The sequence below is a fragment of the Alligator sinensis genome, unplaced genomic scaffold (genome assembly GCF_000455745.1).
Source record: "Alligator sinensis unplaced genomic scaffold, ASM45574v1 scaffold741_1, whole genome shotgun sequence".
NCBI lineage: Eukaryota > Metazoa > Chordata > Crocodylia > Alligatoridae > Alligator > Alligator sinensis.
The window spans coordinates 1,832,166-1,856,956 of NW_005842212.1; the positions used below are offsets into that span (position 1 = coordinate 1,832,166).

General features: G+C 46.9%; 1 protein-coding gene across 3 annotated transcripts in view; it reads left to right on the forward strand.

Moving 5' to 3' along the window:
* KLHL3 (kelch like family member 3) overlaps positions 1-24,791 on the forward strand; it is a 61,547-nt gene that overhangs the window by 6,886 nt on the left and 29,870 nt on the right. For all 3 annotated transcript variants that reach the window (XM_025207866.1, XM_025207868.1, XM_025207869.1), the window contains 3 exons: positions 12,593-12,709; positions 14,333-14,439; positions 19,889-20,010. In XM_025207866.1, coding sequence (XP_025063651.1) covers positions 12,593-12,709; positions 14,333-14,439; positions 19,889-20,010 — 346 coding nt within the window. The remainder of the gene's footprint in view (positions 1-12,592; positions 12,710-14,332; positions 14,440-19,888; positions 20,011-24,791) is intronic.

Genomic DNA, 24,791 nt, shown 5'->3' on the forward strand with positions numbered 1-24,791 from the left:
CAGGGCCAGTTGCACGGGTACAAGTTGTGCATGTACATAAACGTATGCAGATTTGGGGCTTTGGTCTGAGTGGCTCGCACCTTGCAACCTACCTAGCTTACGTCAGAATTGCAGTTTTCTGCTCAGCGTTGATCTGACCTGGTTTTGGCAAAAGATCTGTGGGGTGTTTTTGGCAAAACTACACAGCGGTAATTGGTTTTAAAAAAATACAGATGCTCTTTGAGAAAATGAAATGCACCTTGTTGTCAAGAAATAGCCTGAAGTTATGTTAATGAATCGGATGACGAATTCCTGGCAATCTCCGTTTGCATAACTATACCTTTTAAAATGATGGATTTTGGGGGATTTGCATGAAATTGGTTTCTCATTCCGTTTCTCAGGAAAAAAGCCAATATTTGCATCAGAAAGCAGCCAGTAATCATTTTCTTTAAGAGTAATTTTTTGCCCTATTTTTGAAGTTTTATGAAATTTGCTTTTTGTCATGGGCTGTGCTTTTTGGGTTTTGTTGTTTGTAACAACAATCTATACCAATTGCACATTTTAACAGGTTTAATGTGTCCAGCTTGTAGTAATAGGCATTGAGGAAAATGCTGTGACGAAACAGGAAAACAATGCTACCTCAAAAACAAACCAAAATCTTTTCTTTGTAGGCAAGGTTGTTTTTTGTACGTGTATTTTGAACAGAAAAGCAGAAGTAGCTAATTCTGTTCTGTTGTCCTAAAATCCTTTGAAAAATCTGCTGCTCAAGATACTGGAACTGAGAATGTCAAAAGTACCAACAAGCATTTAACTGCTCAACTCAAATTGAACATTGAGGATTTGTGGAGTCGATACCTTTCAGCTCCTTCGACAATTCCAGTCCATATTTTAATGTTATTTTTATGCATGCTTAAAAAATACATAAACCAATTTTTACTTCCCATACTTTTAATTATAACATTTGATGATAGTGTGTGTGTCTAGGAAACCTGAGGCATAATAATAAAAATATCTTCATTTCTAGCCATGCATTGTAGATGCAAGACATTGCTTCTGTTAGGGTAGGATTTTCTTGTTAATTTTTCTGTTTTGTTTCCCATAATTAAGATTCATTTTAAAGATAATTTGGGGGGATGATTTCTTTTGTCTATGCTGCGTATTTATCATAAGTCTCCCTCATTTATTTTTATTTGAGAGACAAGGAAGAGAGCTTGGTTATTGTGGATAGCTGCACTGATGACGATAAACAGATTGTTTATTAGCTGGTGGTTGACTACAATTTAATATCTTTTTAATTCCTGGATTGCAGTGTTGCTAAGCTGTCAGTTACCAAAGCGTAAAAGCCTATTGCAGGGTTGCTTGTAATTTAAAAAAAAAAAAAAAAGGAAGCATTGAAAACCCCTGAAAATTTACAGTTAACATATTAGATTTCTTTTAAGTTTAACCTAAAGACGTGGAAATGGACAAGTAAAGCACCCTGGTAACCTTAACTCTGCCCTTTCTCTAGTAATGTTGGGGTCGTTTAGCAGTTGCTTCATTTGGGGGTAAACTGCCATGATTCAGTATCATTTGCTGTAGAATAGAGTGAGCACACAAAACAGTTACTGCAAGTCAGCTCATCCATAGTAAATTGCCTTTCCCCTTCCTTTTTTTTTTTTAAACCACTATATAATTTAATTGTCTGTCTGCACTCCAGACAGTTTGCCTGCAGTCTCACTGACAACATAACAGCACTGACTGCTTCATACATCCCCCTGTAACAGAACACTCACCTGGTCTCTTCCCTGATGCTTTGGAAATCCATTGGTGACAGGCCACCTCTGATAGAACTGCCTTTGATGGCATTGTACCTCTTTCCCCACTGGGAAAAGGATTCCCCCACCAGCCTTATTTATTTCTCTCTGCTTCATAAATTTCCCCTGTCGATGGGATAGTTCTGGTGGCAGCACCAGGATCAACCACTGATCCAGCTGTGCATGAATCCCTGCTGGAGTAGTTCTGTGGCAGATGTGGTAGGAAGCAGGCATAGTGTCTACAAGCTCTACAGTCTGCTTGGACCCCGGGAAGTAGGCTGCTTTGAGCAGAGCTAGTGCGAATAGACACTTGCCCTTCCCACCCTGGAAGGAAGAATCACACGAATCGCGTGAAAACTTTGTAACTTGGAACTCCTGAGATGAAATAATGGTTCCCCCAGAGTCGATGCCACAACTCCCATAGACTTCTGCAGATCCAGGATTTTGCTCCTGGGTTTTTCCCGTTCAAACTTCGAAGGAGACAATTTAGCTCTTAGGGAGGTTTTTGTTCTTTTGTGCAGTCTGGAGGCATCTGCCGTAATTGCAGCCAGTAACTAAGGCAACCCAATTTTATAGCTAAGCACGTGCACATAGCACTAAGGGACTTTTAAATATCTTTAATACCTGCTAGTGCGCAGCTTGAAATGCAGTGGGCTTTATTGGGACTTATAAGGGAGGAGCTTCTGGGCAGATGGTTGTCCAAAATGGTGCCATTTGACAGCATCATCATCACATTCCCTATTCTTCATCCCTTATTTTGCTGGTAAGTATTCAAGCTGTGTCTGCACAGATATATTTTAGCTGCCTGGCTTCAATTAGTGGAGGGAGGAAGAGATCCAGTTATTGTTTATTCAGGAGCGTTGGTGGCCTTGATCATGGGCCAGCTCTCATTTTCCTTTTGGACCCTTCCCCATTAGAGTGACTGGGAGTTTTGGGTGTTTGAGGGACAAAGCAGTTGGCCTCCATATTGTTGCTCATGCTGATAGATAAGAAGCTAAGGAGGAAAAAAAGAGCAAGTTAGATGTGTGTGTAGGGTGGGGTGAGTGGAATTATCCTGTTATAAGGGTTCACATTTAATAGGGCTGGACTTGCAGATCAGTTTGGTTGGTGGGCATTGATGCATGAAGAAGGGCTGGTAGGGTAGATTGGTTTCAAAGGACTGTAAGCTTTCCAGGTGACCTGTCAAGCTGGATCTGTTCTGGTTGTAAAGGGGAAGCAAAGCAGTGATCGCATTGGAGACTGCAGGCAGACCTTTCCCAGCATCTCTGCCCTGGCTCTGACAGAAGCAGAATTATGTAATTGGGAGGCTGATTTGTTTCATTTCTGCCGTTTGGGACCTCAAGGTCAGATCGATTCATTCTGCTGCATGTTTGGCTTGGTGGTGGGGAGAAAGTCTGTGTGGCAGCAGAAGCGGGTATCGGGGCGTTTTACAGAAGAGGAGGCTGGACAAGCAGGAGATCTAGGCATGGGTGAAATAGGCGGACTAAAGTGGGCCTCTTTGTTGATCTTTGCTCCTTGAGATCTGACAACTATTTTGGCCCCTAGTGGAACTTGGAGAAGCCTGAAAACCTTCTGGGACTCTCTTGGCTGAGGGTACCTGGGATGCAGGTGGTATAGTGCCAATACAGTTGACTTTGAATTTCGGCTGCTCATCGAGCCGAGAGGAATTTGATTACTTGTCCAGGTTAGACATAGAGTAAAGGGAAGAGATGAGAAGAGAACCCAACGTTCTTGGCGCCCAGTCCCCTACAGCATGGCAATGACACAAAACTTGAATGCTTGTGTGAGAGAGCTGCCATGCAGGTAAGTCTGGGCACGTTGGTGTTCCCATCCAGAGCCTTTGGAGTAGAGTCTAGTCCTTCCTTTCCTGTTCATAGATGTAGGGTCGGAGGGGACCTGAGCAGATCATCAAGTCTGACCCCCTACACTGGGCAGGAATGAATACTGGGCTTGTATGGCCCCTGGTAAGTTTAAACTCATATGAACCCAGCTAGGTAGTTATCAAGCCTCCTTTTAAAGACCCCTAAGGTAGGAGCCAGCACCACTTCCTTTGGAAGCTGGTTCCAGATCCTGGCCACCCTGACTGAAGTAGCGCCTCCTGATGTCTAGCCTGAACCTGCTCTCCATCAGCTTGTGGCTGTTATTCCTTGTTATTCCTCCAGGAGGCGCTCGGGGGAACAGGGTCTCGCCCATTCCCCTCTGGTCCCCCCTGGTAAGTTTATAGATGGCCACTAGATCCCCTCTCAGCCTTCTCTTGTGAAGGCTGAACAGGTTCAGGTCCCATAGCCTCTCCTCGTAGGGTCTGCCCTGCTGCCCCCTGATCGTGCGAGTGGCCCTCCTTTGGACCCTCTTGATACTGGCCACATCCCTCCTGAAGTGCAGCGCCCAGAACTGGACACAGTACTCCAACTGAGGCCTGACCAGTGTCACATAGAGGGGGAGGATCACCTCCTTGGACCTGCTTGTGATGCATCTGTGGATGCATGACAAGGTACGGTTAGCCTTGCTGACCCTGTCCTCACGTTGGCGGCCCATGTTCATCTTGGAATCAATAGCGACTCCAAGATCTCTTTCTGCCTCTGTGCTTTCAAGAAGGTTGTTCTCCAGCCGGTAGGTATGCTGCTGGTTCTTACTGCCCAAGTGCAGTACCCTGCACTTGTCAGTATTGAATCCCATCCTATTCATATTCGCCCACTCTTGTAACCTGTCCAGGTCCAGTTATATCCTGTCCCTCCCTTCTAGCGTGCCCACCTCGCCCCAAATCTTGGTGTGATCAGCAAATTTGAACAGGGTGCTCTTCACCCCCTTGTCCAAGTCGCTAATAAAGAAATTGAACAGTACGGGCCCAAGGACTGAGTCCTGGGGGACTTCACTGCCCACCTCCCTCCAGGTCGAATATGACCCGTCCACTACCACTCTCTGGGTGCGGCCCCCTAACCAATTTGCGACCCATCTGACTGTGTAGGCATCGATGCCACAGTCGCCTAGTTTTTTAATGAGAATGGGGTGGGAGACGCTGTCAAAGGCCTTCCTGAAGTCCAGAAAGACTATATCCATCGTGACACCCACGTCCAATGATTTTGTGACCTGATCATAGAAGGCAATCAGGTTGGTCTGACAGGACCTGCCCTTAATGAACCCATGCTGGTTGCTTTTGAGCATCCTCCCCTCTGCAGATCCCTCACCGATGTGCTCATGGATAATTTTCTCAGAGTTTCCCCAGGACTGAAGTAAGACTAATGGGCCTATATTTGCTCAGGTCCTCCCTCCTCCCTTTTTTTGAAAATGAGGACCACATTGGCCCTCTTCCAGTCTTCTGGCACCTCACCAGAGCACCACGAGTGCTTGTAAAGGCGTGCCAGGGGCCCCGCGATGACCCCTGCCAATTCCTCCAGCACCCTGGGGTGGAGAACGTCTGGACCTGCTGATTTGAACACATCCAGCCCCTCCAGAAGTTCCCTAACTCAGCCCTCCCTGACCCTAGGCCTGGCGCAGTCACTCCTGAGTCCGTCCTGAATCCCGGAGGGGGAGGGAGATGTCCTGGTTCCTGCTCAGAAAAATGGAGGTAAAGAATTTGTTAAAAAGGTCTGCTTTTTCATCTGGTGCAGCCACCAGATTGCCAGGCGTATCCTGCAGGGGCTCCATGTTGCCTGGTGCCTTCGTTTTACTCCCTATGTATTTAAAAAAGGAGTTTTTGTTGTCCTTGATCCTTGTTGCTAGCCCTAGTTCTGTCTCTGCCTTAGCCTTCCTAACAGCCTCCCGACAGACCTGTGCTATGGAGGTATAATCCTTTTTGGTGATAACCCCTCCTTCCACTGGATGTACGTCTCCTTTTTGGCTTTCAGACGTTCCTGAGTGCCTTTGGTGAGCCAAGGGGGCTTTTGAGCACTCTTGCCTCAGTTTGACTTGCATTAGGACTGTCACCCCTTGGGCTCGGAGGATTGTTTCCTTAAGGAACGACCACTTGTCTTGGACACCTAGTTCCCCTGCTCTCCAGGACTGCAGTGCCTCTCCTACCAGTCTCCTCAACTCATTGAAGTCAGCCTTCCTGAAGTCAAGGGCTACTGCCTTACAGCAGGCCCTTGACACCCTGTGCTGGATGGTGAATTCCAGTAGGCGATGATCACTATCGCCCAGGTGCTGGAGTGCCTGGAGCCCCCTCACCAGGTTGTTGCCTGTGGCCAGGACCAGGTCCAGCAGGGCCTTCCCCTTGGTGGGACTGTGCACCTCCTGGGATAGGTGGAGGTCTTGTATCTCAGCAAGGAACCTATGCGAGCGGTTAGATTGCTGCTCCCAGCAAATGTCCGTGTAGTTTAGATCACCCATGCTGACCACATCCCTTGACTTAACTGCCTCCGTGAGCTGACCCGAGACTTCCCGGTCCAGCTCTTCCCCCTGGTTGGGTGGTCTGTAGTAGACCCCCACCGTTAATTTTCATTATTCCACTAGTGAAATAATATATAATAGAATAAATCTAAAATAATGATTTTCTTACTATTGTAGGAAAGAAGTCACTGAAAGGGTTTTGTAACTGAGCATTTCACTCTCATCTTCTCAGAGACCTTGGTTTAGTGGCAGATTGCGTTTACTTGGAACATTTGTGACAGTTCTTGAATTTCTATGATTAGCCATGAAGTTGTGTTGGTGGTATATGAGATACAGGGCCCATGGCTACATGCATCTTGGAATTCTTCACCCCAGAAGCCAAGCATCTTCAGTATGTTAGAGACAGCAGCCATGGAAAATGGCTGTAGTCTGTTTCAAGGCTATATTAAGGGCACTTGCCAACTTACTGTTTAAAAAATTGGCTTGCTTATTTTTTTAATTTTTTAAAATCTTTCTGATAACTCTTTTAAGGCAGTGGTTCTCAGCCTTCTTAGGTGGGGACTTCCTGATCAGACAGGCATTCCTCATTAGATTTCTCGGAAAATGCTAGCTGTTAGTTTTCACTCATTTCTTGACCATGGAAAAATAATAGAGCAGTTCTTCTGTTGCAGAGAGATCTGAAAGACCCAAACACGTCAGAATGTTTTTGACACTATGGCTTCCTGTCTGAAAGCCCCAGATTCTTGGGAATTGGTTAATGATATGAGACTATCTGCTTTCTTGTCTTACAACAAAATACCAAGTAAACAACAATCCACTCTAAGCACATAGCTGATGGATTTGGAGAAAAACCTGGACACATGAATATTCAAGTCTCTAATACCAGAAAGCAAAGAAAAAGGACCCCAATGTATTATTTTAAAAATTGTCTGAGTTGTGAACTGATCTCATGATGGTTGCTTTTTTTTTATGGATGTGAGGAAGAACTTTATGGTAAGGGTTACCAGAATCTGGAATGGGCTTCCAAGTGAGTTGATGCTTTCCCATACCTTGGAGGTGTCCAGGAGGAGACTGGGCATACACCTGGGGTCATCTGACCCCAGCACTTTTTCCTGCCCAGGGCAGGGGGTCGTGCTTGATGATCTACTGAGGTCCCTTCTGACCCTGAAGATGCACTGCTTGCGTTTGGCAGTAGTGGAAAAAGGGGAATACCCAAAGCAATGCTGTTAACTCCAGCCGTACTTTTTTCTGCTCCTTGCAAGGGTGTTTTACCTGTTTGCTTTCCGTTTCACTTTGTCCCTGTTCTGTCTGGAAAAAGGTCTCTTGCAGGGGCTGAGATAGGGAGCCTATAGTCAGCAATCAATTCTGAAGACTGGGTGCTAGGGCCAGTCACATGAAATAAACTCTCTGGCTAGGGACAGAAGTTACACAAACTGATTTAAGTGATCAGAAACCGGTTTAAACCTATAACAGAACAGCAATTCAGTGCACATAAACCATTTTTCAAAATGGCCGAAATTGGTTTAGGATAAACCTGGTTGAATGTAGCATCATACTTAACTGATTTAGGTCAAACCGGTTTATGGTATTTCTCTCCCAGACCCATTCCTGGTTTAAGTTAACTCGCAGTCCCCCAGTATTCCAGCATGCTTTGCAGCCCTGGGCTGGTCTGGGGGAGCAGGGTTGGCCCCACCCCTCTCCTCCCTAGTCAGAGCACTGTCACTGCTCTGGCTGGCTGAGAAGGGGGTGCGGTGGGACGAGTTGAGGGGATGTAGCCAGACACCAGCCCCAGGCCTGAGATGAAGGGGTGGGGGAGGGAGGGGCCTGGCCGGTGTTGTTGTGGGCAGAAGCAGAGGGGAGGCGGGCAGGGGGGGAGATGCCCCTGGAGGGGTCCCAGCGCTGTCCCCTCTGTGACACAGAAAGGGGGAGAGCATGGGGCATTCAGAAGTGGGTGCTGGACCTGGGGGCACCAGCCAAGCAGCTTTTCCTGTCGGGGCCATGCCTGAGTCCAGGCCCAGCACAGGGCGGGCGTCCTTGGGGAACGGGAAGGCGGTGGCGCCAATCAGGAGACAAGCAGGGATCCCCTTCCCCCAGCCCCCTCTCCTGACTCCACTTGAGTCACTCTCACCCACCTCTGGGGAACCACAGCTGCCGCTGGGGAAGTTGCCAGTGCTTGCCCACAGAGTTACCGGGTGCTGCAGCTGCCTGATTGCAGCCTCCTCTTTCAGATGACCCGGTCTGGGTGGCCTGGCAGCCAGGCCAGCTGCTGTGAGCAGTGGTGGGGCTTGGTGTGGCTGGGAGCAGCAGCAGTGTCGGGTCCCCCAGGAGGAGCCAGCTGGCCCACGTGGCACCTAGGCCAGCATGCACCTGGCTGCCTGGCAGCTCTGCTGCTGCTGCGGGGCTGCCCCAGCCGAGCAGCGTGCCCGGACACGGCACCTGGACGGGGGCCCAGCCACATGGGGCCCAGGGGCAGCAGCCAGGGCACTGCAAGCAGGGAAGTGGCCCTGGGGTCTCCTTGGGCTGGGCCTGGCTGGGGCCGCTTCCCCGCTTGCATTGCCCTGGCTGCTGCCCTTGGTCCCTGCCTTCCCCTTCCCTGGGGACACCCACCTTTCATAGATTTCATAGACATCAGGGCTGGAAGGGACCTCGGAAGATCATCGAGTCCAGCCCCCCGCCCAAAGGGCAGGAAGTCAGCTGGGGTCATAGGATCCATAGGCCTTGTGCTGGGCCTGTGTCTGGGCATGGTGTCGCAGGAGGACAAGCTGCTTGGCAGGTGCCTCTGGTTCCTGTGCCGCTTCCCAGTGCCTCATGTTCTCCCCATTGTTGTGTCACAGAGATCAGGCAGCCACTGCCCCCATGCCAGGCATCCTCAGAGACAGCAGTCCAGTGGCAAAAAGTCCCTGCCTCCTCCCTGGGTGTCCAGGGTGCGGGTCGGGCCCCTTAAAATACACAGCAGGGGGAGGTCCTGAGGGGAAGGGCCCCGACCCCTGCTCATGGCTGTGGGAAGTCTACAGGGAAGGGAAGGCAGAGAGCAGGGACTGTATAGCAGTGGGCCCTGCTTCACTTCATGTGTATGTGTGTGTGACCCCCCAGCTTCGTGCAGCCCCTCGTGCATGTCCCAGCATGGAGGTGACTCTCCCGGCAGGGAAACAGGCCCCGGGCCTTTCCCCTTCTTTCTGCAGGAGGGCCTGAAATGCTCTGCTCTTGGAGGAGCAGCGCAGGGGGTTCCTCTCTGGATCAGGTCACAGACTCCTAGGGGAGTGGGCTGGGAGGGACCTGCAGGGGTCACATCTAACCCAGCCCCTGCCTGAGGGTCCCGACCATCCTGTGCACACCCATACTCTAAACTCTATGTAAGATGATCGGCAGCCCTGACACGAGGCTCCCTGCCTCAGCTGCTTGGGTGGAGAGTGGGGCCCGGAAAAGCTAGGCAGACCCCAGTTGGGGACCCTGCAGGCCAGGGTGGGGGTTTAAACCCCTCCCCAATCATGCTCAGCTTTCCTCCGACCTCATAGCTGCTGCAACAGGGAAGGGAGGGCTCGATCTAGCGCCCCTTGGCTTTTAGCCTGGGCTACTGCAGGCATGTGGCTGCATTTCTAGAATCAAAAGTGAATGTCTGTTCACTTGCTTCCTAGTTCAATCTATGCAGGTTAGACTGACCTGCAAACATTGATTTGATTCAGTCTTGAGCTAGTTAAATGTCTGTACTTAGCCTCTGAGGAGACAAGGACGTACATTTTTCCTCCAATCTGTTAGTTGTAGGCATCCTACTGAGTAATGGGACATTTAAAGATATTTCACAAGGGGGGGTTGATTGTCAAGTTGATGTTTTCAAATAAGCTGCAAGCTTATTATTTATTAACTTACTGAACAGTGGCAGTTTCTGTCATGCCACCATGTGGCAATCGCGCACAGACAAAAGATGAATATCAGCTAATGGTGTATATAGGAGAGATTGCGCAATGATTTTATGCAAAGTGCTGTCAAATGCATAAAGCAAATAAACTAAGAAAACAGAGAGGTTAACAATAACCTTCACAATTACTTGTAACAATAAAAGGTGTGAAAACAATTCAGACAAGTGGCTTTTTTAATGAGGGTGCTGACAGCAAATGAAGTGTGTCAGCATTTAAAAAAATGCGAGTAGATACCTCCTTTTTTGATATATTATTAATACCAACTTAAAACATTCAAAATTAAAATATTAAAAATCCTATGCACTTGTCAGCTATGATGATTGAAATCCTGGTAGCACTGAAATCAATAGGAATTTACTATTGACTCTTACTAGAGATTTATTATCTTTTTGCTTGTCTTCTGTATTTATTTTCACTTTGCAAGTTATACTTTCTGGTTGTTTTAGTATTTGGGTTTCATTCACTTTAGGGGAAAGTTCTTAAAATCAGTGCTTTACACTGGAATCTTTAAACATTGGGATGAGTTTTTGTTGATGATGATGATCTGAACTCTAAAGGCTTGATGGCTACAGTTAATTTTTGGGTTGATTTTTTTAATTGACGTTTTTCCTTTTAAACAGAACCAGTCTTCATTATTCAGCGCGGTAACATATGGATGAACTGATACAGTGCTCTCTAGCCCCTTTGCATGAATGCCCTTACCAGTACGTGTTGGTACGGAAAGAGCCTGGCTTTCTTAAGGAGAAGAGAAATTGGCTGTTTTGTTCCCTGGAACACATGATTTGAATGGTAAACAAGGGACATTCTTCTTTTCTGCTCTTTACCAAGACTTACTAGGCTTAATGGCTAATTGGATCCTTGATGTAATCGGGAGACCCAATTCCCTCATTTGGGACACGGACCGTTTTACCAGTGTGTTGCAGGAAGTCTTGCTGCTGATTTATGGTTGGAAAACCTTGATCAGCAAAGTGGAGGAGTCAGACTTGGCTGTTCTGGAAGAGGTGCAAGCTAACCTTATGTTGGGTACAAAGCTGGGGGTTGTTGCTTTTGCAGGCATGTGTTCAAACTGCACATCATGGGCTGCCTTTCAAAGCACTACTCTAGGGCAGTGCTGTCCAGAAGAGGCCAGTGGGCTGGCCAAGGAGAGAAGCTTTGTGCTGTTGGGGAGGATTTGGGGTAGGAGCAGTTGGTGTTCACGAGCAGGTGGCGAGTATAGTTTGGGAGTGGAGAGCAGAGAGTCTGGAAGGAAGGAGAGTGAGGCTTGGAACTTCCACAGGTGGTAATGATATGTGGTTACTCGGATTAAATACCGAACAATTCTTTAATTTTGTGCACGTGGCCACACAAACCTTAGAGGAAGCAAACATGATTAGGAAGGGGGTAGCCCAGTTCCCAGTGAGGCTACCTTTGCCTTGTAGGGAGAGGGGAGGACTGCTTTGCCTCCTGATCTGATGAAGTGCTTGCCTATGAGTAGCTCTGGAGCAGTACCAGACAGTTCAGGGTGGTGGTAGGGATGGAAAACTTTGCTTGACCTGTTTTATTTGTTTCTGGCTGCTGGAAAGCTTGAAAAGAGGGCTGTGGATTTAAATAGAGCAGTGATTTCATTCTGGAGGCTGCACGCTTTTCAATGTGGGAAGCATTTATCTCTAAAGTCATTTCACTCCCTTCTGAGTCTCAGAGGCAGGTACTGACCATATGTCAATGTTGCATAGAAGAGGTGACACTGAACAGTGTAACGAGGACACAAATTTGCCCCAGGCTCCTAGATGAAGGGGACCTGATTGGTCCAGCGGTTTCTGTCTTGTTGGTGTACATATTACATTCATGCAAGGAGGTTCTAGTTTAATAATCCATTCTGCATGAAATAGACCTATTTCTAAGCCTACAGGGGAACGAGATATGACCTCCATCAACTGTCACCATGGTAACTGTACAAATAACTTTAGTTCTCATTATTTTGCTCAGCTTTAGAGGAAGGTATGGTGCATTCTAGGCAGCCTGTGTATGTCTTTCAGATGAGATTTTTAAAAAGCAAAGTCTTACCTCTCTGTGCTCTCTTGTCTCCTCCTATGGTGCTTTTGTGGATCACAGCTCAGTGTAGCAGTTTTGTTCATGTTCAAGTTATAGATTGAGCCAGACAATTAAGCAGTTGCTTAATTTTTTTCAAATAACACTGATGAACTGGAGGCTTGGGATTTTGACCTCAAGCCTCTGGTTCTTTTTCATTGGTGTCTTTTCCTGCCTGTGTTGACCTATGGCCTTCTGTTATCCACTCGGAGATAGTTGTAGTTCAGTGATGCTCTACATTTAGCCTTGATCTTGCAAACAAGGATGCAGGTAACTCAGTGCACACAAGCTGCCCTGTCCATATTAGTGGCACAAACAAGTGTTGACAGAATTAGAGCCATCATTTGGAAAGCATATGGGGAAACATCCACAACCGATAAGTCAATGCCAGTACGGTTTCTTGTTCTGTGTGACTGTCCTTCTGCTCTGTTTTATGCTTGATTTTTTTTTTTTTTTTTTTTTAACAGCACTGAGAGTGAGTAAACTTTCTTCTTCTTTTTCTGCTTTCAGTGTCAAACCAAGTTCCCGGTCCCCCGAGGCAGCTGAAGATGAGAAGGACCAGCGTACAGTAACAATCAACCCCTCTCACATGAAAAAGGCATTCAGGGTTATGAATGAATTACGGAGGTACTCTTTCCACTTAGCATACATCATCTCTGGTTTATCAGAAATGAGCTGAACAGAACTGCAAGATGTTTGGGGGACTTTAAAAAAAAATTTAAAAATTTGTGACATCTTCAGCGCATAACTCATGAGTTATTAACAAAGCAGTGGGAAGAGCCGGCCAAAGGATAGCTTTGCTTTTTCCACCCACACACATGCCTACCTTTTTGTCCAAAAAGAAGCTGGCTGTGTCATATACGCATTCTGAGCAACATCCTGCATTTATAAAAATAAGTGTTTTAAAGTTTCTCCCCACTTAGAGCAAATCTGCACATAAGTATGTTCCCAGCAGAGAAGATCAACAATAGACTATTGCAGACATTAAGACACCTACACATAATTACAGATAAAGGTTTAGTAATGTAGTGTTCTTGTTACCTTTCATGAATGGTGTCTGTGCTCTGCTTTGCAAAGAACAAAAAAATAACCCCCAAAATTCCACTAGTGAAAGGACAGCACTTCTGTCAAGTGCGTGTGTAAAAGCCATATGAAGAAAACTGTTTCGTGACTATGTGCATGGATTTGAGCTTCTCTTTACGGCCTTCTTCCCATGAACTAGATAGAAGTTAACTGAGTCTTTTCTTTGTGCAAGGTGGAGGGGTGGGGAGAAGGCTAAAACAGGGAAATGGAAGCATCTTTTTTTCCTGGTAATTTAGTGAAGGGTGAATCCATTTCCACCTTGGTCTTCCTCTAATCCTCTGTTGGCACATGGAACAAAAAATTGAAAGACAGATGGAAAACAGATACTGGCATGGTGTAGTGACAGCCCACTGCTTCATTTACCTGCAAAATCTAATATGCCTTATTGAAGTGCAATGGGAATATTTGGGGCCCTGCCAGCATTTCCTTTTTGGTTTTTGTATTTAGCTAGATCCTATACATTACTTGGCTGAATGTGCAAAACCAGAGCTGCCTTTTAAGCACCTGCTCTCTGGCAGCTGCATGGCATATTCCTAGTGTTCCTTTCTTTCAGCTCCTGCAGTATACAATCTGGACCCTTTTGTAGCCTGCCCTCAGGCAGTCAGGGCCTGTGTTAATGGTTACCTTGAGTAACAGCGATTTTTAATTCTCATTTACCTAGAAGTCCCATATGTAAGGTGTAGCTTAAACTATCTATATGCCTAATAGTATGTATCTATATTAACTGCTTTACTGCAATAACCGCTTGCTAGAAGGGGGAAAGGTTGTTGGTAGTTTTGTGTAGTGGCAAATGTGGTAGGCTTCTTTGCACTTTCTCCAGGGGCTGTTATCAAGGGAGATGGAGGGAATCCCAACTTGTCTGAGCTCTTGGGCTTTAGTCTTAGTGATTGGGCCCTCAAATTTTGTCTTCCCCCACCACAGAACACCCCCCTTCCCCTGGGCTCCATTGAAGACGGGGTCTGTAACTGTGGCTGAAGCAGCATATTCCCTATAAACTAAAGTATGTAAGCGTTCACAGTTGAATGAATAAGCAGACCTTTCACTCAGGCTTCCTAGAAAGCTTTGTTGGGTCTGTAAATTATGTAGCTAGTTTATGGGACTTTTGCTCACCTTGTTTTCCATTACCAGACATTCTGAAACTCTCTTGTCTTTTCTGGTGTTTTCCAGCAAGCAGCTCCTCTGTGACGTGGTGATTGTTGCTGAAAATGTTGAGATGGAAGCCCATCGCATTGTCTTAGCAGCCTGCAGCCCCTATTTTTGTGCAATGTTTACAGGTACTCTTTTGTTTTCAAGCAGAGTATTATGGTGGACTGTATCACTGCCGATTCCAAGCGATGCATGATCTTTCCTTCACAATCGGTCAGTCGTATCCCAAATAATCAATATAAATATAGTCAGTGTTGCTGCTGCTGCTGTCCTGAGTATATAGGAGGCCTTTACTTTGTTCTCCACCTGAGCCATCCACTCTCTGTTTCTCTTCTTAAGCTAGGAAGCTGTGGTGCACCCTCCTTTGCCATCCCCATCCCCATCTGAAAAAGAGCCATTTAAATCAAATGCTCACTGAGAGAGCTGTTTTGTTTTTTAAGATCCTATGTATGGCTGTTGTGTAGCTAGTTTTGGGAATGATCCCTTATGTTACAGTAGGGTTTCAAAAAGAAGGGAACTACTGTTGTGCCTCCTTATATGGATGCTATTTCCTTTAAAAGTAGTGTTAAATTGGGCCTGTTTCCACTGGAAATTGGAGGTGTGTGGCATCTTCCAAGGTTGAGCTCATCATTAGCAAAGCATATTTTTTTCCCATAGCTTAAAAGCTATCGTGGGGTCAGGCAAAGTCTGTGCTGGGAAGAGCATGGCCCTGGCTGAGGGCAGGCTGAGAGGGAACGTGCTGCTTCATATGGATAACGTGCTACCTTCACATTTCTGCAGTATAGTGGGTCAGGACATACATCTGCATTAGCAGGTGTAGGCTGAAGGGTAGTTGAGGTTTGCCGAGATGGCAAGATCTCTAAGCTAGTAAGAGTTATAGTACATGCTTTCTAGAGAGCTGAGACTATCTTGAGGGATCTTTGTGCCACTAATAATGCTGCTGAGTAAGTAGCAAGACAGAAGAGAGGGCAAAGCTCAGAAGTCTTCAAGTGCCCTGTGTGAATTACTGTTAAGTTGGTAGTAGCTATTATACCTGACAGCAGTGCAGAGATCTGGATGAGCCTCTGATCCTTGCAAGTCATCTCAGCTGGTGAATAACCCTGGTTTCAGGGCAGTGAGAGGGGCAGGCAGGGCTTGTGGTGTCTTCTGTCCTGGGGTTCCGTGGGGTCCAGTCGTGGTCAGAGCGGGAAGTTAAACGATCATTTTCTAACCACAGTCATGGGACTCCTTTTAAAACTGCTCTGGGATGTAACTGCAGCCATTACTCTTCTCTCCTCCTCCAGTAACAGAATGAATTGAGCTGTTGGTCACTGACTCTTTGTTCCCTTAAGTCTGTCCATTTCCAGGTTTTTGAGGCCTGGGTCCCACCGCGGTGAGGTGGGCAGCTTTTCTCTGTCCTGCAGCAGAAGGGTGCTCTGAAAGAACAAGCTGGATTTTATTTTTGTGGCTTCTCTGCCTGGAGATGAAGCTAGGTTGCACTAGGGAAACTGCACAACCTCCCCCTGAGTGGGTGTGTGTAGGGGATGTGGAACATGCCTGCAGATGCAGAGGGAACTTTGATTAATAATGCAGGGCAGCCTGGTTCAGTGGGAAAGAGCTCTGGACTGGACATCAGGAGACCCGGTGTCTCTTGGAGCCAGGGAGCTGCGGTAACCTCTCTGCTGTGAAGTACAAGAGGCACTTTGCCCTTTGGTCCCACATGTCACTCTGTCTTGGGCACAGGAGGGGCAAAGCCTGGCAGAGGCTTCCACAAACTGTCCACCAGTGTGTTTTCAGGTGTAAGCTGGAAGGACTACTTCCAGCGGGAGATGGTGCTGGGCATGTAATTCCCTCTCCAGGAGGAGGATGCCAGTTAGGGTAGTTGTGCAGAAGCATAGCCAGCAGGGACCAAAGTGAGGCCAATAACAATCTTTGTGTGATGCCATGTCAGTCCCTGTAAATTTGTGCTGGATTCGAACCTGTGATCTTGAGAGAAAGAGCCCCCTCTCCCAGTTCCTTGGTCAGCTCATCTTCTCTGGCAAACGGCTCTTTGAAGTTCTGAAGTAAGTAGGCATTCTCTACTGAAAACCCTGGGACCTACACCTGTGAAAAGCAGGGAGAATCTGGACCAATGCTCCTAAATTTCCCCTGGAGGGTCTTTTCTTGGTGATTTAACTTGTAGTATTTTGATCTAAAATCAGTTCAGAGCTGATGCTGCAGGGAGGGTCCTTAGTGGAGAATGCATTGAGAAGCATAGAAGCAAGGCAGCTGCACTCATGAAAACCTTTTCAAATTTTCTGCCGCATTCAGACTCTCCTCCTCCTCCTCTGTGTGTGTGAAAAGGCTGCTGTTGGGTTACCTGATATGCTGGGTATTCTCGTCCTTGGCTCATGTGAACAGATCTTTGATTTAAAAAACAAAACAACAAGAAAAGAGCTTTAGTTGGTAATCGGGAGGTGTCTCTGTGGGGCACAATAAGTACAGGGCAGGGCAGGCTGCAGTTCTTTGTAAAGGCAATGTCGGTGGCAGCAATGTGAGGAGGTGGGAGAGAAAAGCTGGCTAGTGCACAGTTTGTGTTGACTCCAGCTAGAAAAGGAAGCAGCCTTGTCAGCCCAGGACAGAAGGCAATGTTTGTTGGGGGGAGGAGGAATGCGCAAAACCAGTATAGAGTGGTTGCAAAATGTAATTTCCAATGAAGGGCAGTGCAGTCTGGTGGGTACAGCACTGGAGTGAGGACACGGGGTTCTGTTCCCACCTCCGTTGCTGACCGTGGCTAAGACACACTGATCTCTCTGTGCTCCCCATCCTTGCTATCTTTTCTATCAAGGATGTAAGCTCTTAGGGTGGGGGTTGCATTAGTGTTACACTTCAGTCCAGGGGTGCATCTTGTCTCGCTAATTTAGAAAATTAATGACACCAGTACTTTTGGACATCAAGCAAGCAGGGCATGCATCTGATATTAAAGACCTTGTTGGGTGTGTTTTTTGGAAAGGGTACATGGGGTATTAATTCCTCCCATCATTTCTACACCCTTATGGATGTCTTGGGAGATGTGATACCTGTCCTAAATGTGTGCACTTGGGCTTGGCTAGAAGCATTCATCACCCACTGCTATTCTCCTGGCACCAACTGCTCTCTTCAGCTAAGTGTTGTGTTGAGACACTTCCTGGATGCAGAGGAGTGGGCAACCCTGGCCTGTGGAGCAAGATGAAGCGATTCATTGGGGCATGGAGCAGGTAGATTTTACCACAGCTGGTTGGCTGCTCTGGCATAGGAGCCGAACGTTACCAGGATGGGGGCTGCCACTTGCCGAGGAAGCCAACCACAGGGTTAGCAGATTGGGGTGGGCGGGTGGGTCTACGCAGCATTTATTTTTGTTGGCTCTGTCGTGCCTGAGTGCCACAGAGGGAGATGATGACATCGGATCCATCTCCTTGAGCTATTTGCGGATTGATCTCAGCCAAAGTGTATTTCAGTGTATCCTCTGCCCTTCTTGTTTCAATGGACATACCAGTGTTTGGGCTTCCACACTGTGTCTCTGCTCAACTGGACTGACAGAGCGATGCTGCTGTGTGTGCGCTCCGAAACCTGATCAGGTCTGACGCACGCAGACTGACCTGTAGCATTCTCTTGTCAGGACTTCCCTTCACCTGGAGGAATTAATTTTTTACAGTGACATTCGTAGCATAAATTAAATATTAGATCTGCTTTGAGTCAGGTTTGATTTTGTAGCTGGAGGTCAGTTATCCTGGTTTGCTCCTAAATTTCCCTCTGTGTACTTAGAAGTTACATTTCTTGTTGCATTTTTTTGCATGTGTATGCATAGTTCCAGGCATACTGCACTGGTATGAAGACTGTTGGCTAGATCTGCTCACCTTGTTCTGACTAATAGTATAATTCACATCCCTGGGTTTGCTGGTATGAGTAAAGCCAAGTGGGTTTAATTCCAAGTATCAAGCGGGTGTTAAAAATTGGGCCCCCTTCTGTGTTTGACTCCACCTCATGTGCTGTGCTGTTCATGTTCCTCGCTACACTGTCATGTCAGAGATGACTTGACTCTTTCCTCTGTGTGATCGCAGGCTATAATTATGTTGCACACAGCCTGCACATGGAACTGTTCTTTTTAATCCCACAGCAGCCGGCACTGAGTCACCGGGTTTCTTAATGTAGTGCTTATTCAAGCCCCAGTGAAAGATTTGATGTTTCTTCACTTTCTCCTTTGTGTAATTGCATTCTTTTTTCTTTCAATGTTTCACTTCCGTTGCTGGCATGATTTTTTTCCCCCTTATTTCTTCTCTGGTTTCCAAAGATGCTGCTGACAAAACCTGGATATGTGATGTCACCTTCTGCAGCTGATCATTAAAAGGAGCCTCAGGGATTCCTTTCTTGTACTTCCCGAAGAAGTCTTTTGTTACCAAATCCTATTGCTCAAACACGCACACACGCATATTGTGCGTTATAGAGTTTGTTCAGCGTTAAGCTCCGGATCAGCTAGGGAACAAGGGAAGCTGTGGGCGTAGGTGCTTGCACGTTCAGGGGTCTGTTGTTTGGTTCTTGTATTTGGCGAGACTCTTGCTATTGTGCGTTTTTTTTTTTTTAAAGTAACTTTGCATTTCTTAATATCTTTACTTGGATTTCGTAATGCCTCGGGCATGATGACTGAGTCACTAGCCAAGTAGTAAGTTGCGGTCCAATTGTGCCTTGGTGCATGATTCTACCAGTTGCAGTGATTTTTATATTTTCTAAATTTGGGGAGGGTAATCTAAAGAGGGGTTTGTCTGTAATGACCTCTCTCAGTCTCTCAAAAGACAAGTTCTCTGTCACCTTTAGTGCTTAGATCTATGTGAGAGCTGTTATGTATTTTTCTTTCTCGTGTATACTTTTGAACATGGGTATATATCAAGGGCGAGTTACTTTAGGCAAGCTTCCAAGCATGTGAAAACTCACCCAAACCACAAGTTTTTTCAGTTTGGAGACCTGAAGTAGAAATCTCAGAAGAATGACCTCCTCCTGGGTCTTCTTTGAGGGTATGGACAGATGTATTGAATGTTACTGGCATAAACTATCTCATGGTGATTTATATGTGTGTTCCTATACCGGTATAAATGTAGTGACCCCATTTAACGTGACTCCTGTTTCACTTGGGGTTGAAGGTGGAGATTTACGTCCCTTAGCTATAGGAGCATTCAGGCATCAGTTAAGTCACAACAGCTGACTTGCACTCCTTGGTGGCAACTCTTCATCCTCATGTAAAACAGAAGAAAGTTATGTCTGTCCACAGCTATTGGGACTATTTTGGTGCTACCTCTCCCTCTTGCAGTTCATGGGCTATGAGAAAAATCTTTGTCTGCTTCATGAAGATTCTCTCAGAGGTTGAGAAGGTAGCACTAGCAGACTTCTGAGTCTTGCTAGTCGTCCTGGATCTGCAAGGGCGGCAGCTGTGTTTGGGACATTAAACGTGATATATTTGTCTGTGTCTTTTTTTTTTTTTTTTTTTTTTAAGTGGGATGTGAGGGAGAGTTTGCTGGGGGCATGTGGGGAGTTGAATGGTGGAGGAGAACAAGAAAATTCTAAACGTTCTTTTGAACTGAATTTCAGGAGACATGTCTGAAAGCAAAGCAAAGAAGATTGAAATAAAGGACGTTGATGGGCAAACACTGAGTAAGCTGATTGATTACATCTACACGGCTGAGATAGAGGTCACTGAAGAAAACGTTCAGGTGAGCTGGCCTCGACCATTCTGCTCGAAACCGAAGAGAAGACGCTTCCCTAACTCAGGCTTGCAATTGAAGATGAAGTATCTGTCAGTGTGACTGATCTCTTCAGGCCACACAGAATGGAAAGCTGAGGTTGAACTGCCTTAGTTTTCTGTGTAGTCTTGAGGCACGTTACGTTTAGCCTTCAGGCCTTGCTGTTAGGAGATTAGGCTTTTGCTTTCTATGAGGTTGTGCTAACTTGGGGGTCAGTTTGTTCGAGGTCAAAATACACTGAAAACATGCAGAAAATAGACTGCTGGGTTAGTTCCCAGGAGAGAACTCCTCTTTGGTTTTAGTTCTAAGCAGTAGTTTGGGCTGTTGTGTGTAGCTTTGAGTAGATTATAACAGTGCAGCAAGTTTAGTGTTAAAATTGGAGCTTCTCTAGACGTTTTCTTATTCCCCTTTCCCTTGTGTGCCATGTGGCTTACACTTGAGGCTCTTTGGGGTAGGGGGCCTGATTTTGTTCTTGCGCTAGTAAAAATCAGGAGTATCTCAAGCCAGTAGAGTTGCATCAACTTGAATCTAGTGGGTAAGTGGAATTGGGTTCCCCTTTATGTCCTTCCACAGAACACTTTATGCCTTCATGGTGTTCTGTGAGCAATAAAGTTTTCAGCCAGGAAGGGTGGAGAGGGAAGTGAAGTGCCCATATGAATGAAATCTGCTGCTATAAAAACCAAGAACTAGATGTGTGGTTCAACTTTGGTTATGAAGTCGGCATTTTTGGGGGTGGTCCATAAAGTGAAGAACAGAAGGACGGTTTGTGCGGAGTGGGAAATTGAAAATCAACAGGTTATACAGACAGCCAAAATACTCGTAGGTGGGTATAAAGAGCATCTGAAATGACAGAGTAGATGAGGTAGCAGCCCGCAGGTAAGGCAGCTGCCTTTGCTCTTGTCTTGTGGGTGGGACTGCAGGAGAGCAAAGCTGCCCTGTGGCTACATTTCTGTTTCTGGCAAAAACGTGGCTGGTGGGATGCGTGTTAGTCACTGGATTCTGGAGCGGGTGCTGGGAGCCTCGCTGCAGGCCTGGCTTCAGCTACAGCCAAGGCTTATTCGTCAAACTTTTAGTTTCAGTGGTTTTCAAAATTCCATTTTTCTGAATGGTTTTGCAGTTGGACAAGGGAGGAGCGACACATCCTCAAATGACCAAGTGAAAATAGACTCCGGGGAGGGTGAGCTGGGAAACACCACTGTCCCACTCCTTTCCCTCTGCCCCCACCCCTCCAGTTACTTTAAGGTTTTATGCTATGTTGATATACCCTCTTTACCTTCCCTAAAAACTCATTCCTATGCAGTAATTGTGTGCGAAGTACTGCAGGGTCTCCCTTTCACCCAGCAGGGGCATTTACTTCTCCTGCCACAGATTTGTCTTTCTCATGAGCTAGCTGTGCATTTCTAAAGGGATTTTATACGGCTTGACCAGTTGTTAGACCTTCTCTTCTCTCGCAAGAAACAGTTTCTTGGTAGAGTTGGTACTATGTTGTGCCAGCTGCTTTCAGTACAGAAATGACAAGAAATGAATTGCCCAGTGCCACAGAGTGAACAGATGCAACCAACTTAGCCAACAAGAGAGAAATAAGATATAGGTCACTGGTGAATAAAAGTGAGGGGAGAGGAAAAGAGATGAGTAAAAGTGACACTGGGATTGGGTGTGAACATTTCAAGGTCCATACAGCTTTCCAGCAATTAAAGAAAACCTTCTCAGCCTGTTCTAGCAGAAGTGTGCCGCTTGACGTTGCAGCCTAATGCACTGTTTGTTGGGGCAAGCTCTGTTTTTTTCCCCCAAGGCCCATGTTTTGTCACTTCAGCTGCATGAGAATCACTAAATTAGGAAAAAAGTAATTTGAAAAGACCGCATATTTGGGTTTGTGAAGTTTTCTTTGAGGAGCTCCACATGCCCAGATCAACCAAGGGATGTGGTGCAGTCCATCCCTGGATCCCTTGGAGGGAGACGATGGGTCTGTGGAAGATAGGGAATGCCAGCAAGTTCTTCTTTCGGGCTCTGGAGAGGATACTTTCCAGTCCTGTGTTCTTCATGCCAGTCCCTGGATGCCTGCATACCACCCTTGTTGGCTTTGCTGGAAGCAGCATATGTGCATCTGAGCAGAGCCTAGGGCTGTGTCTGCTAGCAGTGTGGCTTGGTATAGCTCTGCTAATCCCTAGCTGGCCACATGTCATGCCAATTCCATGGATTTCTCAGCTAAGAGAAATCTGGTTTGTACTGGGACAAATGCGTCTCCCATTCTTTTTCACTGCCTGCCTCAAACCTGCTGCTTCACTAAGGGGAACAAAGGCCTGGCACTGTCAGAGAGCTCAAAGTGACTTCCCTATGTGGAGCTGAAGTGCAGTCAGATTGGAGAATTGCTGAACTGCCAGGATTAATCAAGAACTTTGACGCAGTGACCGTGGTGAGTGGTAAACTGTGCATGAAAGGGCTGTGGTGTAGGTATTTGGGAGGAGGTGGGGCACTCTGACACCATGTCTGTACTAGGAAGGTTTGCCGCCACCGTGCTTGTTAGCTTATGGTTGCTGACGTTGCTGCGTCTGCAGCACATGTACGCTTGATTGCCTTTGCCAGCGTTTTGCAGCCTAACTGAAAAAATTGTTGGCAGAAAACACATTTCACTGTTGGAAGGGGCTCAGGGCTTACTGCTGCCCAGGTGGCTGGAGTGTGTCCAGGCTGCCGCGGATGTGTCATTCAGGGAGGTGGGTTTGTTCAGGCGACAGGTTGGGTTTTGCCAGCTTACTTCCCATCTGCTGTGAGCTGGTCACGAGGCCTCAGTGTGGTGTGGAGCAAACCAGGGCTCCCAAAACAATCTTTCCCCATGCAATGAATGCCCTCCTTGTAAGGTGCTTGTTGCAGAGAGGGAGATGAGGGACTCCAGGAGTGATTTACTTGGGTTTCTGTTTACACCAAACCACTTACTCTTCCTCAGAGCTCAGGAGGGAGGCAGCACCAGTTGGCAAGCAGCACTGTATTCAGCACGTATGCCGGAGATGCCTGTATTATGTTAGCCTTGGAAAATAGGGTGTGTTTGCTTGGTGTGCAGCATCTAGTCTAGATAACCTCAGGGGGCTGCATGTGATTTGGAGGGGCAGGATCCATCCTTCCATTGGAAACTTTTCCCTCTCTGGGCACATCTACACAAGACGTTTCCTGTGGAGCTGCCTAGTTAGCTCCGCAGTAAAGTCTCTGCATCTACACGAGTGGCCCTGTTAGGCCACAGTAAACTAATTAACTCCTCTGTAGGTTAGTGCTTGTAAATACAAGTGCTGTCTTGTGGTGGATTTCTTTAGTGTGCAGCAGTGCATGTGTAGATGCTGATGGGGCTCGTGGGAGCACAAGGGTACTTCAGTGCTGGGGCTGCCTGCTGGCTAGCCGTGCACTGGAATACCCTCATGTCCCAGTCAATCCCTCTGCAGCATGTTGAGCTAGGTCAGAGCAGCTCTGGGCTGGCAGGCTGGCCCCCAAACCCCCTGTTAGCAGGGGCTGCTCTGACCCAGCTCATCGTGCTGTGGTCCCAGGTGCACATGTAAACGTGGTGCCCAGGAGCAATAAACTCTACAGCAATATTTGCTGGAATTAATTGTGTTGCATTGCTTTAATTGCACGTGTAGACTTGCCCTTTGATACCAACACCCCCCCAGAAAAAAGGCTGCTACTCACGTACATTTGAGGCCCAAGGCCAGAGGAACCCATCCTGGCAGGAATGTTATAGCTGTCCTTAGAAGAGGAACCACCATGTTAGATGCAGCGAGACTGCTCTTTCGTTGTTTGGCAATGGGGTTTTCGCAGTGGACCCCTGAGAGCCTTCTGACAGCACGAGGCCAGGTAGAGAGTGTTTCTAAAGTTATTTAATTACTTGTGGGCATCTCAGGAAATTACCATCCTCATTAAGAAAGTCATTATCAATAAACATTAGGACAGTAATGGTTCCCTGGGAGCATCCTGATTAAACGGATTAAACACTCCCAAATTAGGAACGGGATCATGTGTGGGATGCGTGATACCTGGTGTACTTGGTGCAGCAGGAAGGAACATGTGGGTAGCACGTGTAGAATGAAAAAACAGGAGTGTCCGGAGATTGGAGACTTGGGGGAAAGAGCTTGACACTTAGATTTTAAAAATAGCATACACGGTGCATTAAGTGTAATCAGGGTATCTGCAGTGCGTTGTGTGCATCCCTCTCATCTGGGAACAGTCATTTACAAAAAAGAGCATGGGGAAGGTGGTGAAGGCTGAAGGAGAGCATAGGAAGGACATTTTTTCAGGGTCCTAGGGTGGCCTGTCCCTCCTTGCTCTCGTTCTGTCCCGAGTGGGGCAGTCCTTGACATCAGTCTGCTGTGGTTCATAGCCAAGCGGGGGTCCCCCCAATCTCTTAGAAAGAAACAGGTCAGATAAGCCTGGAGGAAGACCGACAGGCACATGGCACCTAGAAAACTCTAGCAGAGGATTCACAACCCCTGACAGATGAGGAAGGTGGCTAGCAGCATGTTCACCCAGCCATTTGCCAACAGACCCATTCAGCTATACACTGCGCTATAAGTCAGGGAAGGAATATTGTATGTGTGAGACCAGCCAGCGTTGCTGCTGCCATGCCCATTTGTTGCCTGCTTGTTTTTCTCTCTCTCTCTCTTCCTGCCTTTCTTCTTATTTTTCATCCTGGAAGTGTTACCGTGCATCTGTTTGGTTCATGCCCTACACACCCGCATGGAAGTATTTTACCCGCTGTGCCTCTGTCGCAT